We start from the raw sequence: 17,027 nt of genomic DNA, 5'->3' as shown, positions 1-17,027 counted from the left end.
ACCCGTTTGGTCAGGATGAATGACAGCGGCTATAACCCTGGAGATGTTAATGGTCTATGGGCCTTTCAGGAAAGCATATCACTAAATGCGTATTAAAAAACGATCAGGCAAGTTGACTGTCCCCAAATTTTTTTAATGAACCTACAAACAAAAATTTTTGTTAGGCGATATACACTAAGAAATCAAATATTGGTGGAAATTTGACCGGTACCACATTGACCCAATGATTAAGCAAGTCCTGCCCAGTTCTCAATGCACATGGACCACTGTCACATTTTCCTAGAGATGTGTTTTGTACAGAACAAGTACTGCGACCCAGAATTAGTGCAGCAAGGCAACTCAAGCAGCTTACAGCAAATCTGGCTGACAACACTGACAAAATCCTGTGCCTGTAGATTGAGCAAGAAAAAAAAACCCATGTACGTATGCGAGCTGCCTTCAGCGCTCCATCTGCTATTCTGTGCTTAACTGCTCATCTCCAGCGTCTTCAGAGAGGTCAGCAAAAGGCAGCAATTCTATTCTCAGACAGGAGGAAACTGCACAGAACCTATTCAGGAAGAGGATTCCGTCATTTTCTTCCCATGGATGGAAGCAGAGCTCACACGGACATCATTAATAGGTGAAAACTGAAGAATATTACTGTGTACTAGGGCTGGGCGGTATACCGGTTCATACCGAATACCAACATTTTTGTGCTGCACAATATGAATTTTAATCCATACCGCAATACCGGTTTGACTCCTCCCCCTCGGGAATGAATGAATTATCAGCCCAGCGCTGCGCTGTCCCCACATCGGGGAAGTAATCATATGTGACCTGCGAGCGCTGTTCTGCCCCCCCCCCCCTTAATTATTATTTGTTGCGTCCGCCGGGCGCTGACACTCTATACCAGTGGTCTCCAACTTGCGGACCTCCAGATGTTGCAAAACTACAACTCCCAGCATGCCCGGACAGCCGCTGGCTGTCCGGGCATGCTGGGAGTTGTAGTTTTGCAACATCTGGAGGTCCGCAGGTTGGAGACCACTGCTCTATACTGTACGCTATGCCCGGGCTGCAAAAAACAAAATAAACTTTAACTCACCTCCCGTTGGTTCGATACCGACCTCACTTGCTTCCTGGGGACGGGAACGTCGGACAGCCGTCAGCCTATCACCGGCCGCAGCGATGTTCCCCCTCGGCCGGTGAAAGGCTGAGCCGGCTTCTTACATGACCGTGAGTTCAGCTTATCACTGGCCGAGGCGGAACATTGCTGCAGCCGGTGATAGGCTTACAGCTCTCCGACGTTCCCGTCCCCAGCGTAAGGCCGATGTAGGTGCGTTAAAGTTTATTTTGTTTACCTTTTGCAGCCCGGGCATAGGGATACCGCACAGTATAGAGTGTCAGCGCCGGCGGCCACAACAATCAGGACGAGGAGGGCAGCGCATGCGGGTGATATGTGAGTATTTACCCCGATGGGGATGTGGGCTGATAATATGGGGGGGCTAGGAAATACAGTTCTATACTGTGGAACCGCCAAAAGTTTAAAAAATACCGTGATACACACATTTGGTCATACCGCCCAGCCCTACTGTGTACTCTTCTGTAAACATACTAGCATATACAAAAGTAAGCAGCTTACATTTCATCCTTTTATATAAAAGCAGGCGAAGACTGTTACAAGTTCATGGTCACATCTGCACAATGATTTCAGATAAAACCGTCCATGTACTACAGGTAGCACACACCTTCCAGATGTATGAGAGGCACATGGAGACGTCTAATATAGATAAGTGTGCACAATAGATCTCTGGAACAGTTACTGGGTTACATATCACATTAGACTAAATTCAGGTTTTAAAGTTGAAAATTCTAAAAATTTCAAAAATGATCAAAGTTTCTTTCTGTGCGCCCATTGAAGATTAAACTTCTCTGCTTTTGCTTTCATTTCTTCATCTGCAGAAAAAAAATAAAAAAGAATCATCATTGTAGATCAATGGCTAAACCCATCTACAAGAACCACAAATATTCATGTCCTCCCCAATGCTCTCATATCAGAAGGCAGAATTTATATAGTCTTAACTGGGGTATATCTAAGAGCAGAGTTTAAAGCGGTTATCCAGAAATAGAGAAACTTTTTTTTTTTCAAAATCAGTGCCGCACCTGTCCTCCTGTGACTGGGTGAGGGGATGTTTATTTCTTTTCTGCCTTATGTAGCATTGCATACAGCTGTGGAGAACAGCATTGGAGCAATTTTCAACACTCATACCGAAAGTCCTGAGGGCAAGCGTCTGAGGCCCTGGGACCTAAAATAATTATTTTAAATGGTACCTGGCATTACTTTCATGCTTGCCTGAACAATAGGCAGCATTAAACACTGACAGGGTCCTTTATTACAGTAGTTTACATCAGCACACTTCTAACAGAGTAGTACAGGCAGAGCCAGGACCAGTAGTCAGCGCAAACCCAGCACAGACTCCTCCTGAGCACTGTGCACTCCCTGAAAACAAAAAGATCATATCCCTCCTGTATAGAGGTAGGTTCTCCTGAGCACTGTGCACTCCCTGAAAACAAAAAGACCATATCCCTCCTGTATAGAGGTAGGTTCTCCTGAGCGCTGTGCACTCCCTGAAAACAAAAAGACCATATCCCTCCTGTATAGAGGTAGGTTCTCCTGAGCACTGTGCACTCCCTGAAAACAAAAAGATCATATCCCTCCTGTATAGAGGTAGGTTCTCCTGAGCACTGTGCACTCCCTGAAAACAAAAAGACCATATCCCTCCTGTATAGAGGTAGGTTCTCCTGAGCACTGTGCACTCCCTGAAAACAAAAAGACCATATCCCTCCTGTATAGAGGTAGGTTCTCCTGAGCACTGTGCACTCCCTGAAAACAAAAAGACCATATCCCTTCTGTATAGAGGTAGGTTCTCCTGAGCGCTGTGCACTCCCTGAAAACAAAAAGACCATATCCCTCCTGTATAGAGATAGGTTCTCCTGAGCACTGTGCACTCCCTGAAAACAAAAAGACCATATCCCTTCTGTATAGAGGTAGGTTCTCCTGAGCACTGTGCACTCCCTGAAAACAAAAAGACCATATCCCTCCTGTATAGAGGTAGGTTCTCTTGAGCACTGTGCACTCCCTGAAAACAAAAAGACCATATCCCTCCTGTATAGAGGTAGGTTCTCCTGAGCACTGTGCACTCCCTGAAAACAAAAAGACCATATCCCTTCTGTATAGAGGTAGGTTCTCCTGAGCACTGTGCACTCCCTGAAAACAAAAAGACCATATCCCTCCTGTATAGAGGTAGGTTCTCCTGAGCACTCCCTGAAAACAAAAAGACCATATCCCTCCTGTATAGAGGTAGGTTCTCTTGAGCACTGTGCACTCCCTGTAAATAAAGTGCAGTTCCTGCTATGCAGATGATACGTTCTCCTGAGCGCTGTGCGCTCCCTGTAAATAAAGTGCAGTTCCTGCTATGCAGATGATACGTTCTCCTGAGCGCTGTGTGCTCCTTAATGGTGATATTCAATTCCTGTTCTGCAGAAGGTAAATGCTCCTGAGCGCTATGTGCTCCCTGCAAACATGAAATAAAGTCTAATTCCTGCAGGAGGCACGTACATGCTTGGTAAAGGCAGCAGAGTAAAAGTCTTAAGTAATGTACAGCATAAAGTGTCTATGGGGAAGATTTATCAAAACCTGTGCAAAGGAAAAGTTGATCAGTTGTCCATAGCAACCAATCAGATCGCTTCTTTCATTTTGAAGAGGCCTTTTTAAAAATTAAAGAAGCGATCTGATTGGTTGCTATGGGCAACTGATCAACTTTTCCTCTGCAAAGGTTTGGATAAGTCTCCCCATGTGACACTAAGGTAATGTATACTGGGGGACTATGTCCCACTCATCCCTCCGCCAGTCTTCATTGAGAACTGCAAGCCGCGGGGAACCGCTGCAGACAGCTCCCCACAGAGAGTTCTCGGGCTGATGTAAGATTCCTCTGTTGGCACTGTCCTCCTTGTGCTTCAGAAGGCGCACTCAGAGCTCGCCTGAAGTACGGGTCACGCTGTATAGCTACTGAGGAAAGGAGGAGACCACCTGAAACACGTCTAGCCCTAAATAGACTGCAACCTCCATCATCTAGAACTTCGCCAAGGCACGATCTGCACTAATACAGCACGACGCGAACTTCAGACATAACATCCGCACACCAACACGCCTTCTGAAGCGCGAGAAGGACGGTGCCAACAGAGGAATCTTACATCAGCATGAGAACTCGCCGTGGGGAGCCTTCTGCAGCCCACGTCTTGCAGTTTTCAAAGAAGACCGGCGGAGGGGTAAGCGGGACATAGTCCCCCAGTATACGTTACCTCATAAGACCGTTCTTAGTGTCACTTGATGCTGTACATTACATAAGACTTTTAATCTGCTGCCTTTACCAAGCACGTACGTGCCTCCTGCCACAAATAAGGAATTAGACTTTATTTCATGTTTGCAGGGAGCACATAGCGCTCAGGAGCATTTACCTTCTGCATAACAGGAATTGAATATCACCATTAAGGGAGCACATAGCGCTCAGGAGAATGTATCATCTGCATAGCAGGAACTGCACTTTATTTACAGGGAGCGCTCAGGAGAATGTATCATCTGCATAGCAGGAACTGCACTTTATTTACAGGGAGCGTTCAGGAGAACGTATCATCTGCATAGCAGGAACTGCACTTTATTTACAGGGAGCGCTCAGGAGAATGTATCATCTGCATAGCAGGAACTGCACTTTATTTACAGGGAGCGCTCAGGATAATGTATCATCTGCATAGCAGGAACTGCACTTTATTTACAGGGAGCACACAGCGCTCAGGAGAACGTATCATCTGCATAGCAGGAAATGCACTTTATTTACAGGGAGCACACAGCGTTCAGGAGAACGTATCATCTGCATAGCAGGAAATGCACTTTATTTACAGGGAGCGCACAGGAGAATGTATCATCTGCATAGCAGGAACTGCACTTTATTTACAGGGAGCGCACAGCGCTCAGGAGAACGTATCATCTGCATAGCAGGAACTGCACTTTATTTACAGGGAGCGCACAGCGCTCAGGAGAACGTATCATCTGCATAGCAGGAACTGCACTTTATTTACAGGGAGCGCACAGCGCTCAGGAGAATGTATCATCTGCATAGCAGGAACTGCACTTTATTTACAGGGAGCGCTCAGGAAAACGTATCATCTGCATAGCAGGAACTGCACTTTATTTACAGGGAGCGCACAGCGCTCAGGAGAATGTATCATCTGCATAGCAGGAACTGCACTTTATTTACAGGGAGCGCACAGCGCTCAGGAGAATGTATCATCTGCATAGCAGGAACTGCACTTTATTTACAGGGAGCGCTCAGGAGAATGTATCATCTGCATAGCAGGAACTGCACTATTTACAGGGAGCGCTCAGGAGAATGTATCATCTGCATAGCAGGAACTGCACTTTATTTACAGGGAGCGCTCAGGAGAATGTATCATCTGCATAGCAGGAACTGCACTTTATTTACAGGGAGCACACAGCGCTCAGGAGAACGTATCATCTGCATAGCAGGAACTGCACTTTATTTACAGGGAGCACACAGCGCTCAGGAGAACGTATCATCTGCATAGCAGGAAATGCACTTTATTTACAGGGAGCGCACAGCGTTCAGGAGAACGTATCATCTGCATAGCAGGAAATGCACTTTATTTACAGGGAGCGCACAGCGCTCAGGAGAATGTATCATCTGCATAGCAGGAACTGCACTTTATTTACAGGGAGCGCTCAGGAGAATGTATCATCTGCATAGCAGGAACTGCACTTTATTTACAGGGAGCGCACAGCGCTCAGGAGAACGTATCATCTGCATAGCAGGAACTGCACTTTATTTACAGGGAGCGCACAGCGCTCAGGAGAACGTATCATCTGCATAGCAGGAAATGCACTTTATTTACAGGGAGCACACAGCGCTCAGGAGAATGTATCATCTGCATAGCAGGAACTGCACTTTATTTACAGGGAGCGCTCAGGAGAACGTATCTGCATAGCAGGAACTGCACTTTATTTACAGGGAGCGCTCAGGAGAACGTATCATCTGCATAGCAGGAACTGCACTTTATTTACAGGGAGCGCACAGCGCTCAGGAGAACGTATCATCTGCATAGCAGGAACTGCACTTTATTTACAGGGAGCGCACAGCGCTCAGGAGAACGTATCATCTGCATAGCAGGAAATGCACTTTATTTACAGGGAGCGCACAGCGCTCAGGAGAATGTATCATCTGCATAGCAGGAACTGCACTTTATTTACAGGGAGCGCTCAGGAGAACGTATCTGCATAGCAGGAACTGCACTTTATTTACAGGGAGCGCTCAGGAGAACGTATCATCTGCATAGCAGGAACTGCACTTTATTTACAGGGAGCGCTCAGGAGAACGTATCATCTGCATAGCAGGAACTGCACTTTATTTACAGGGAGCGCTCAGGAGAATGTATCATCTGCATAGCAGGAACTGCACTTTATTTACAGGGAGCACACAGCGCTCAGGAGAACGTATCATCTGCATAGCAGGAACTGCACTTTATTTACAGGGAGCACACAGCGCTCAGGAGAACGTATCATCTGCATAGCAGGAACTGCACTTTATTTACAGGGAGCGCACAGCGTTCAGGAGAACGTATCATCTGCATAGCAGGAACTGCACTTTATTTACAGGGAGCGCACAGCGCTCAGGAGAAGGTATCATCTGCATAGCAGGAACTGCATTTTATTGACAGGGAGCGCTCAGGAGAACGTATCATCTGCATAGCAGGAACTGCACTTTATTTACAGGGAGCGCACAGCGCTCAGGAGAACGTATCATCTGCATAGCAGGAACTGCACTTTATTTACAGGGAGCGCACAGCGTTCAGGAGAACGTATCATCTGCATAGCAGGAACTGCACTTTATTTACAGGGAGTGCACAGCGCTCAGGAGAACGTATCATCTGCATAGCAGGAACTGCACTTTATTTACAGGGAGCGCACAGCGCTCAGGAGAACGTATCATCTGCATAGCAGGAACTGCACTTTATTTACAGGGAGCGCACAGCGCTCAGGAGAACGTATCATCTGCATAGCAGGAACTGCACTTTATTTACAGGGAGCGCACAGCGTTCAGGAGAACGTATCATCTGCATAGCAGGAACTGCACTTTATTTACATGGAGCGCACAGCGTTCAGGAGAACGTATCATCTGCATAGCAGGAACTGCACTTTATTTACAGGGAGCGCACAGGAGAGCGTATCATCTGCATAGCAGGAACTGCACTTTATTTACAGGGAGCGCACAGGAGAGCGTATCATCTGCATAGCAGAAACTGCACTTTATTTACAGGGAGAGCAGAGCGTTTAGGAGAACGTATCATCTGCATAGCAGGAACTGCACTTTATTTACAGGGAGCGCACAGCGCTCAGGAGAACGTATCATCTGCATAGCAGGAACTGCACTTTATTTACAGGGAGCACACAGCGCTCAGGAGAATGTATCATCTGCATAGCAGGAACTGCACTTTATTTACAGGGAGCGCTCAGGAGAACGTATCTGCATAGCAGGAACTGCACTTTATTTACAGGGAGCGCTCAGGAGAACGTATCATCTGCATAGCAGGAACTGCACTTTATTTACAGGGAGCGCTCAGGAGAACGTATCATCTGCATAGCAGGAACTGCACTTTATTTACAGGGAGCGCTCAGGAGAATGTATCATCTGCATAGCAGGAACTGCACTTTATTTACAGGGAGCACACAGCGCTCAGGAGAACGTATCATCTGCATAGCAGGAACTGCACTTTATTTACAGGGAGCACACAGCGCTCAGGAGAACGTATCATCTGCATAGCAGGAACTGCACTTTATTTACAGGGAGCGCACAGCGTTCAGGAGAACGTATCATCTGCATAGCAGGAACTGCACTTTATTTACAGGGAGCGCACAGCGCTCAGGAGAAGGTATCATCTGCATAGCAGGAACTGCATTTTATTGACAGGGAGCGCTCAGGAGAACGTATCATCTGCATAGCAGGAACTGCACTTTATTTACAGGGAGCGCACAGCGCTCAGGAGAACGTATCATCTGCATAGCAGGAACTGCACTTTATTTACAGGGAGTGCACAGCGCTCAGGAGAACGTATCATCTGCATAGCAGGAACTGCACTTTATTTACAGGGAGCGCACAGCGCTCAGGAGAACGTATCATCTGCATAGCAGGAACTGCACTTTATTTACAGGGAGCGCACAGCGCTCAGGAGAACGTATCATCTGCATAGCAGGAACTGCACTTTATTTACAGGGAGCGCACAGCGTTCAGGAGAACGTATCATCTGCATAGCAGGAACTGCACTTTATTTACAGGGAGCGCACAGCGTTCAGGAGAACGTATCATCTGCATAGCAGGAACTGCACTTTATTTACAGGGAGCGCACAGGAGAGCGTATCATCTGCATAGCAGGAACTGCACTTTATTTACAGGGAGCGCACAGGAGAGCGTATCATCTGCATAGCAGAAACTGCACTTTATTTACAGGGAGCGCACAGCGTTTAGGAGAACGTATCATCTGCATAGCAGGAACTGCACTTTATTTACAGGGAGCGCACAGCGCTCAGGAGAACGTATCATCTGCATAGCAGGAACTGCACTTTATTTACAGGGAGCACACAGCGCTCAGGAGAATGTATCATCTGCATAGCAGGAACTGCACTTTATTTACAGGGAGCGCTCAGGAGAACGTATCATCTGCATAGCAGGAACTGCACTTTATTTACAGGGAGCGCTCAGGAGAACGTATCATCTGCATAGCAGGAACTGCACTTTATTTACAGGGAGTGCTCAGGAGAACGTATCATCTGCATAGCAGGAACTGCACTTTATTTACAGGGAGCGCACAGCGTTCAGAGGAACGTATCATCTGCATAGCAGGAACTGCACTTTATTTACAGGGAGTGCACAGCGTTTAGGAGAACGTATCATCTGCATAGCAGGAACTGCACTTTATTTACAGGGAGCGCTCAGCGTTTAGGAGAACGCATCATCTGCATAGCAGGAACTGCACTTTATTTACAGGGAGCGCACAGCGTTCAGAGGAACGTATCATCTGCATAGCAGGAACTGCACTTTATTTACAGGGAGTGCACAGCGTTTAGGAGAACGTATCATCTGCATAGCAGGAACTGCACTTTATTTACAGGGAGCGCTCAGCGTTTAGGAGAACGCATCATCTGCATAGCAGGAACTGCACTTTATTTACAGGGAGCGCACAGCGTTCAGGAGAACGTATCATCTGCATAGCAGGAACTGCACTTTATTTACAGGGAGCGCACAGCGTTCAGGAGAACGTATCATCTGCATAGCAGGAACTGCACTTTATTTACAGGGAGCGCACAGCGTTCAGGAGAACGTATCATCTGCATAGCAGGAACTGCACTTTATTTACAGGGAGCGCACAGCGTTCAGGAGAATGTATCATCTGCATACCAGGAACTGCACTTTATTTACAGGGAGCGCACAGCGTTCAGGAGAACGTATCATCTGCATAGCAGGAACTGCACTTTATTTACAGGGAGCGCACAGCGCTCAGGAGAACGTATCATCTGCATAGCAGGAACTGCACTTTATTTACAGGGAGCACACAGCGCTCAGGAGAACGTATCATCTGCATAGCAGGAACTGCACTTTATTTACAGGGAGCGCACAGCGTTCAGGAGAACGTATCATCTGCATAGCAGGAACTGCACTTTATTTACAGGGAGTGCACAGCGTTTAGGAGAACGTATCATCTGCATAGCAGGAACTGCACTTTATTTACAGGGAGCGCTCAGCGTTTAGGAGAACGCATCATCTGCATAGCAGGAACTGCACTTTATTTACAGGGAGCGCTCAGGAGAATGTATCATCTGCATAGCAGGAACTGCACTTTATTTACAGGGAGCGTTCAGGAGAATGTATCATCTGCATACCAGGAACTGCACTTTATTTACAGGGAGCGCTCAGGAGAATGTATCATCTGCATAGCAGGAACTGCACTTTATTTACAGGGAGCGCACAGCGTTCAGGAGAACGTATCATCTGCATAGCAGGAACTGCACTTTATTTACAGGGAGCGCACAGCGCTCAGGAGAAGGTATCATCTGCATAGCAGGAACTGCACTTTATTTACAGGGAGCGCACAGCGTTCAGGAGAACGTATCATCTGCATAGCAGGAACTGCACTTTATTTACAGGGAGCGCACAGCTCTCAAGAGAACCTACCTCTATACAGGAGGGATATGGTCTTTTTTTCAGGGAGCGCATAGCACTCAGGAGGAATCTGTGCCTGCTTAACCCCTTAAGGACTAAGCACATTTTCACCTTAAGGACCAGCCTATTTTTAATTTTTGCAATTTTATTTTTCTACCTCACCTTATTAAAACCATACACTTTCAATTTTGCACCTACAGACCCATATGAGGGCTTGTTTTTTGCTCCACTAATTGTACTTTGTAATGACATCAATCATTTCATAACAAAACCCCCCAAAAAAATTTTGTGAGGTGAAATTGAAAAAAATAAAATATCCAATTTGTGATTTTGGGGGCTTCCGTTTCTACACAGTGCAATTTCCAGTAAAAATGACATCTGATCTTTAATCTGTAGGTCCATACAATCACAGTGATAACCAATTTATATAGGTTTTATTTTACTACTTTAAAAAAATCCTAACTACATGCACCAAAATTTGTATGTTTCAAATTGTCATCTTCTGACCGACATTTTAAATTTTTCCGCATTCAGGGCTATATGAGGGCTCATTTTTTTTATCGGTACCATTTTTATTTTGATGGGACTTTTTTATGGCTTATTTTTATGGTATATGAAGTGCACAAAAATGCGCAACTTTGGACTTCACGTGTACGCAATCGACCGTGCGGTTTAGCTAACCTTATATTTTAATAGTTCGGACATTTACACACGCAGTGGTACCACATATGATTAATTTTTTATTACATTATTTAAATTTAAAAAAATAGGGAAAGTGGGGTGTTTTGAACTTTTATTATGGAAGGGGTTAATTCACTTATTTCCTTTTTTTTTTTTTTTTTTTTTTTTAGACCCCACAGGGGGCTAGAAAATGCAATCTTATGGTTGCATACACTGTTCAGTGCTATAGCATTGATCAGTGTAACCGGTGATCTGCTGCACTAGCCTGCAGGCTAGGAGCAGCAGATCGCCGTGCGGACGACTGAGAGGCAGGGGAGGACCCTCTCGTCGTCTGATAAGCTGACCGGGACATCTTGATAATGTCGCAATAGTCCCGATCAGCTCCGCTGAGGTGCCGAGACACTCACTTTCTTTTTAGACGCAGCAATCAACTTTGATCACGGCATCTAAAGGGTCAATGCCGAGCATCGGCCCGATCAAAAGTGCCCGGCGTTAGCACGTAGCAACCGGGACCCACAGCATTTAACCCATTCTCCGCTGGTGAGAATGGTTTAAACCCAATTAACGGGACCAGGGTGTACAGGTATGCCCTTGGTCCTGGATGGTTTAACATTGACTGTATTGTTTATTGGTGGCAACCTGACACCCATACTTCTGGCAATATAGGGGGAGACTGTTGTATGTCTTTTATTGAGCAATTTTGTTTTTTATTGTAACAGGTGACTAGGTTGGTGGTCGCTAGGGCCCAGCGAACCTCCCCACATTTTTTACCACAAACGTTCATTTAAATAAATAATTTCATTTCACTTTACTTGAGTCTGATCACTTTTCTCCCTCCTCCCCACAACAATGTGCCTTTCCCTCTCATTTCTTTTACACCCTCCTCCCCAATTCTTCCTATCCATCTCTCGCCCCCACCCCTGTATGCTCACACCACAGAAATCCCCAGGTAAACACCTGAGGACTGCACTTCTTCCAAATACTACTGACCAGCAAATCTGCGATCCATCCCCTCAGACAAGAAGCATCATATCATGGGAGAGAAGGACTGGACTAATTCCCATAATACACGGCTGTCATGATGTGATGTGCTCAGTGGTATCAATAGTGATAAGCACTGCTACAGCCACAACACTTAACCACACTTCTGTATATGTTGTGGAAACAGAACATTACTATACAGAACAAAAAGTAACAAATAACGGGGAATAATGCTTTGATAGCAGGAGAACCACAAAGTACATATACATTACATTATAACCTTCTGTGTATATAGCAAACAGACATTTAATACGCACCCCAGGCATGGTCCACAAACTGAACAGCTGGCTTTTTAATAAAACTCGTTTTCCTTGACAGTGACAGAAATTCTGATGCTGTAAAAAAAAAAATTTAAAAATTATAATAAGGATAAATAAGAATAATTATATATATATATATATATATATATATATATATATATATATATATATATATATATATATATATATATATATATATATATATATATACACACACACACACACACACACACACACAGTGGGGCAAAAAAGTATTTAAGTATTTAGTCAGCCACCAATTGTGCAAGTTTTCCCACTGAAAAGTAAGAGGCCTGTAATTTTCATCATAGGTATACCTCAACTATGAGAGACCTAATGAGAAAAAAAATCCATAAAATCACATCGTCTGATTTTTAAAGAATTTATTTGCAAATTATGGTGGAAAATAAGTATTTAGTCAACTACAAACAAGCAAGATTTCTGGCTCTCACAGATCTGTAACTTCTTCTTTAATCCCTTAAGGACACGCGTCGTAAATGTACGGCTCCCCTGCGATACAAGCGCAGGAGATGTGCTCGCTTCATTCACGGTAATGGCGGACATCAGCGATGTCTGCCATTGACCCCTCAGGTGCCGTGATCAATACAGATCATGGCATCTGCAGCAGTGCACCACTTATAATGGCTGATCTGATCACCCGCGGCACTGCCGCGGGGATCAGATCAGCCAAGATGGCCGACGGAGGTCCCCTCACTTGGCTCCGTCTGTCCCCCGGGGTCTTCTGTTCTGGTCTGCTGGAAGGCAGATCAGTGAAGAAGATCACTGATAATACCGATCAGTGCTGATTGCTAGAAATAGTCCCCTATGGGGACTAAAAAAGTGTAAAATAAATGTAAAAAAAAAGTAAAAAAAAAAAAAAAAAAAAAAGGGGAATAAAGTTTTTAATCACCCTTTTCCCCATATTAATACATAAAAAGCATAAAAATAATTAGAAATAAACATATTTGGTATCGTTGCGTGTGTAAATGTCCGAACTATAAAAATATAATGTTAATAATCCCCTACGGTGAACAGCGTAAACGTAAAAAAATTAATAAAATAAAAAAACACAGAGAGAAGAAAACATGTATTTTTTACCGTAAAGTATACAGCGCGAAAACAAAGCCCCCCAAATTTGCTACATTATGATTTTCGTTTAAATTTCCCTACACAAAAAATCATTTTTTGGGTTTACCATAAATTTAAGGGTAAAATGAGTGATGTCATTACAAAGTACATCTGGTCACGCATAAAACAAGCCCTCATATGGGTCTGGGAATGGAAATAAAGAGTTATGAATTTTAGAAAGCCAGGAGGAAAAAACAAAAACGCAAAAATAAAATTGGCTGCGTCCTTAAGGTGAAAATGGGCTGAGTCCTTAAGGGATTAAGAGTCTCCTCTGTCCTCCACTTGTTAACTGTATTAATGGCACCTGGTTGAACTTGTTATCAGTATAAAAGACACCTGTCCACAACCTCAAACAGTCACAATCCACGTTCCACTATGGCCAAGACCAAAGAGCTGTCAAAGGACACCAGAAACAAAATTGTAGACCTGCACTAGACTGGGAAGACTGAATCTGCAATAGGCAAGCAGCTTGGTGTGAAGAAATCAACTGTGGGAGCATTTATTAGAAAATGGAAGACATACAAGACCACTAATAATCTTCCTTGATCTGGGGCTCCACGCAAGATCTCACCCCATGGTGTCAAAATGATCACAAGAACCACACGGGGGGACCTAGTGTATGACCTGCAGAGAGCTGGGACCAATGTAACAAAGGCTACCATCAGTAACACACTACATTGCCAGGGACTCAAATCATGCAGTGCCAGAAGTGTCCCCCTGCTTAAGCCAGTACATGTCCAGGCCCGTCTGAAGTTTGCTGATCTAGAAGAGTATTGGGAGAATCATATGGTCAGATGAAACCAAAGTAGAGCTTTTTGGTAAAAACTCAACTCGTTGTGTTTGGAGGAGAAGGAATGCTGATTTGCATCCAAAGGACACCATACCTACTGTGAAGCATGGGGGTGGAAACAATATGCTTTGCGGCTTTTTTCTGCTAAGGGACCAGGATGACTGATCCGTGTAAAGGAAAAAATGAATGGGGCCATGTATCGTGAGATTTTGAGTGAAAACCTCCTTCCATCAGCAAGGGCATTGTTGATGAAACGTGGCTGGTTTCAGCATGACAATAATCTCAAACACACCGCCCGGGCAACAAAGGAGTGGCTTTGTAAGAAGCATTTCAAGGTCCTGGAGTGGCCTAGCCAGTCTCCAGATCTCAACCCCATAGAAAACCTTTGGAGGGAGTTGAATGTCTGTGTTGCTCAGCGACAGCCCCAAAACATCACTGCTCTAGAGGAGATCTGCATGGAGGAATGGGTCAAAATACCAGCAACAGTGTGTTAAAACCTTTTTTTTCTCTCTCTCTCCCAAACGGGAAAAGGGGGATGATTTATATTTTCATAAGGGGGGGGGGGTTTACATATTTAAAGCATTTTTATTTTATTTTACACTTTGTATGCCCCCATAGGAGACTTACAAGCAATCGTTATATTGCAATGTACTGTACTGTTATGTCATCACATATTACTGATTGGTACTATTCGTGATCTTCTTGCACAGCCTAGCTCTGCTGGGTGCACAGGAAGATCTTCCATCCTGCAGGCCAGAGGCTGGTATAAGACCTCCGGCGGCCATTTGCACTCATTGAACCACCACGACTGCTCTGCAGGGGTCCAATGAGCCCAACCGAAACCACTGATATCTTCATTATCAGTGAGTATCCCGAGTAGCCTCTTGAGAAAGGGATTGTCCGAAACATGTGTCAGGTGGTAGGAGCGTGGGGACTTGTTCAGCATGCTACCGACAGGTACAGTACTTGATCTAATTATTATATGATGGCATGCTGATAGGGACTCTGCACATTTCATTGAATCTATATATTGGGTTCCCCACATCCTGCCTTTGTGTGTGTGTGGGGGGGGGGCATTTTTAAGGGTGGGTATTTTTTATGGGTTTTTTCTACCTATTGTTATTGATTGTGATTAATAAAGAGATGTTGGTTACATAAATAATTCTTTCTGGGCTAATTTTTGTAGCTATATAATTGAGTTTTGGATTAGCCGCTAAGCTTGTAGGTAATATAGTATCCCGAACTCACCTGCTATAAAGCAAGCGCGGCTCCTGGGCTAGCTTCATAGCCTCGCCGTAAATGTACAGCGCTGTGTGCATGCATTTATGGTGCGTGTCCTTAACCTCTTGGGAACACAGGACGTATGCATACACCCTGCATCCCCGATCCTTAAGGACTCACGGCATACCTGTACGCCCTGGTATGGTATAACGGGTTTAAACAGTTGTCACCGGCGGAAAACTGGTTAAACCCGGTGGGTTCCGGTTGCTACGGCAGCCAGGACCACCGGCTACTGCCAAGCATGGCCGATCGGGCTGATGCCCGGCATTAATCCTTTAGATGCTGTGATCAAACTTGATTGCGGCGTCTAAAACGAAAGTAAAAGAATCCCGGCAGCTCAGCGGAGCTGATCGGGACTATTGCGACAAAATCGCAATGTTCCGATCAGCTTACCGGATAACAGGAGGGTCCTCACCTGCCTCTCCGTTGTCCGATCGGCGATCTACTGCTCCATACCTGCGCACGAGGCTAGAGCAGCAGATCGCCGGTTACACTGATCAATGCTTTGCAATGGCATAGCACTGATCAGTGTAAGCAATCAGAAGATTGTATGTTTAAGGGCTTAAAAAAAAAATTTGTTAAAAAAAAAAAACAACCTTAAAATGTTCTCTTTTAAAAAAAAAAAAAAAACCTTCTCTATTAAAAGTTTAAATCACCCCCCTTGTCCCATTTTTTTAAAATAAAATAATGTAATAAAGAATAAAAATAATCATATGTGGTACCGCCACATGTAAGGTTAGCTAAACCACTCGGTTGATGGTGTCCACGTAAAAAAAATATCAAAGTCTAAAATTGTGCATTTTTGGTCCCTTCATACACCATAAAAATAATAAAAAGCGATCAAAAAGTCCCATCAAAACTAAAATGGTACCGATAAAAACTACAGATGACGGCGCAAAAGATTAGCCCTCATACCGCCCCGTACACCGAAAAATAAAAGTTATAGAGGTCAGAAGATGCCAATTTTAAACTAACTAATTTTGATGCAGGTAGTTTAAAGGGGTATTGCAGGCAAAAACTTTTTTTTTATACATCAAATGGCTCTGGAAAGTTAAACAGATTTGTAAATTACTTCTATTAAAAAATCTTAATCCTTCCAATAGTTATTAGCTTTTGAAGTTTTCTGTCTAACTGCTCAATGATGATGTCACGTCCTGGGAGCTGTGCATGATGGGAGAATATCCCCATAGGAGCTGGACAGCTCCCAGGACGTGAGTCACCAGAAAGCAGTTAGACAGAAAACAGCAACTCAACTTCAGAAGCTAATAACTATTGGAAGGATTAAGATTTTTTAATAGAAGTAATTTACAAATCTGTTTAACTTTCTGGAGCCAGTTGATGTATAAAAAAAAAAAAAGTTTTGGCCTGGAATACCCCTTTAACCCCTTAAGGACTCAGCCCATTTTGGCCTTAAGGACTCAGACAATAACATTTTTACATTTTCATTTTTTCCTCCTAGCCTTCTAAAAATCATAACTCTTTTATATTCTCATCCACAGACTAGTATGAGGACTTGTTTTTTTGCGCGACCAGTTGCCCTTTGTAATGACATCACTCATTATATCA

The 17,027-nt window shown here is 44.4% G+C and overlaps 1 protein-coding gene across 1 annotated transcript in view; it reads right to left on the bottom strand.

Moving 5' to 3' along the window:
• Window positions 1–957: 957 nt before the first annotated feature.
• NOL7 (nucleolar protein 7) overlaps window positions 958–17,027 on the bottom strand; it is a 31,825-nt gene continuing 15,755 nt past the window's right edge. Inside the window, exons 7-8 of the mRNA XM_056521207.1 lie at window positions 12,242–12,319; window positions 958–1,932 (exon numbers count right to left, since the gene is read on the bottom strand). Of these exons, the coding sequence (XP_056377182.1) occupies window positions 1,868–1,932; window positions 12,242–12,319 (143 nt within the window). The 3' untranslated portion in view covers window positions 958–1,867. The remainder of the gene's footprint in view (window positions 1,933–12,241; window positions 12,320–17,027) is intronic.

Source organism: Hyla sarda, chromosome 5, assembly GCF_029499605.1.
Source record: "Hyla sarda isolate aHylSar1 chromosome 5, aHylSar1.hap1, whole genome shotgun sequence".
NCBI lineage: Eukaryota > Metazoa > Chordata > Amphibia > Anura > Hylidae > Hyla > Hyla sarda.
This window is presented reverse-complemented; position numbering and strand designations above follow the sequence as displayed.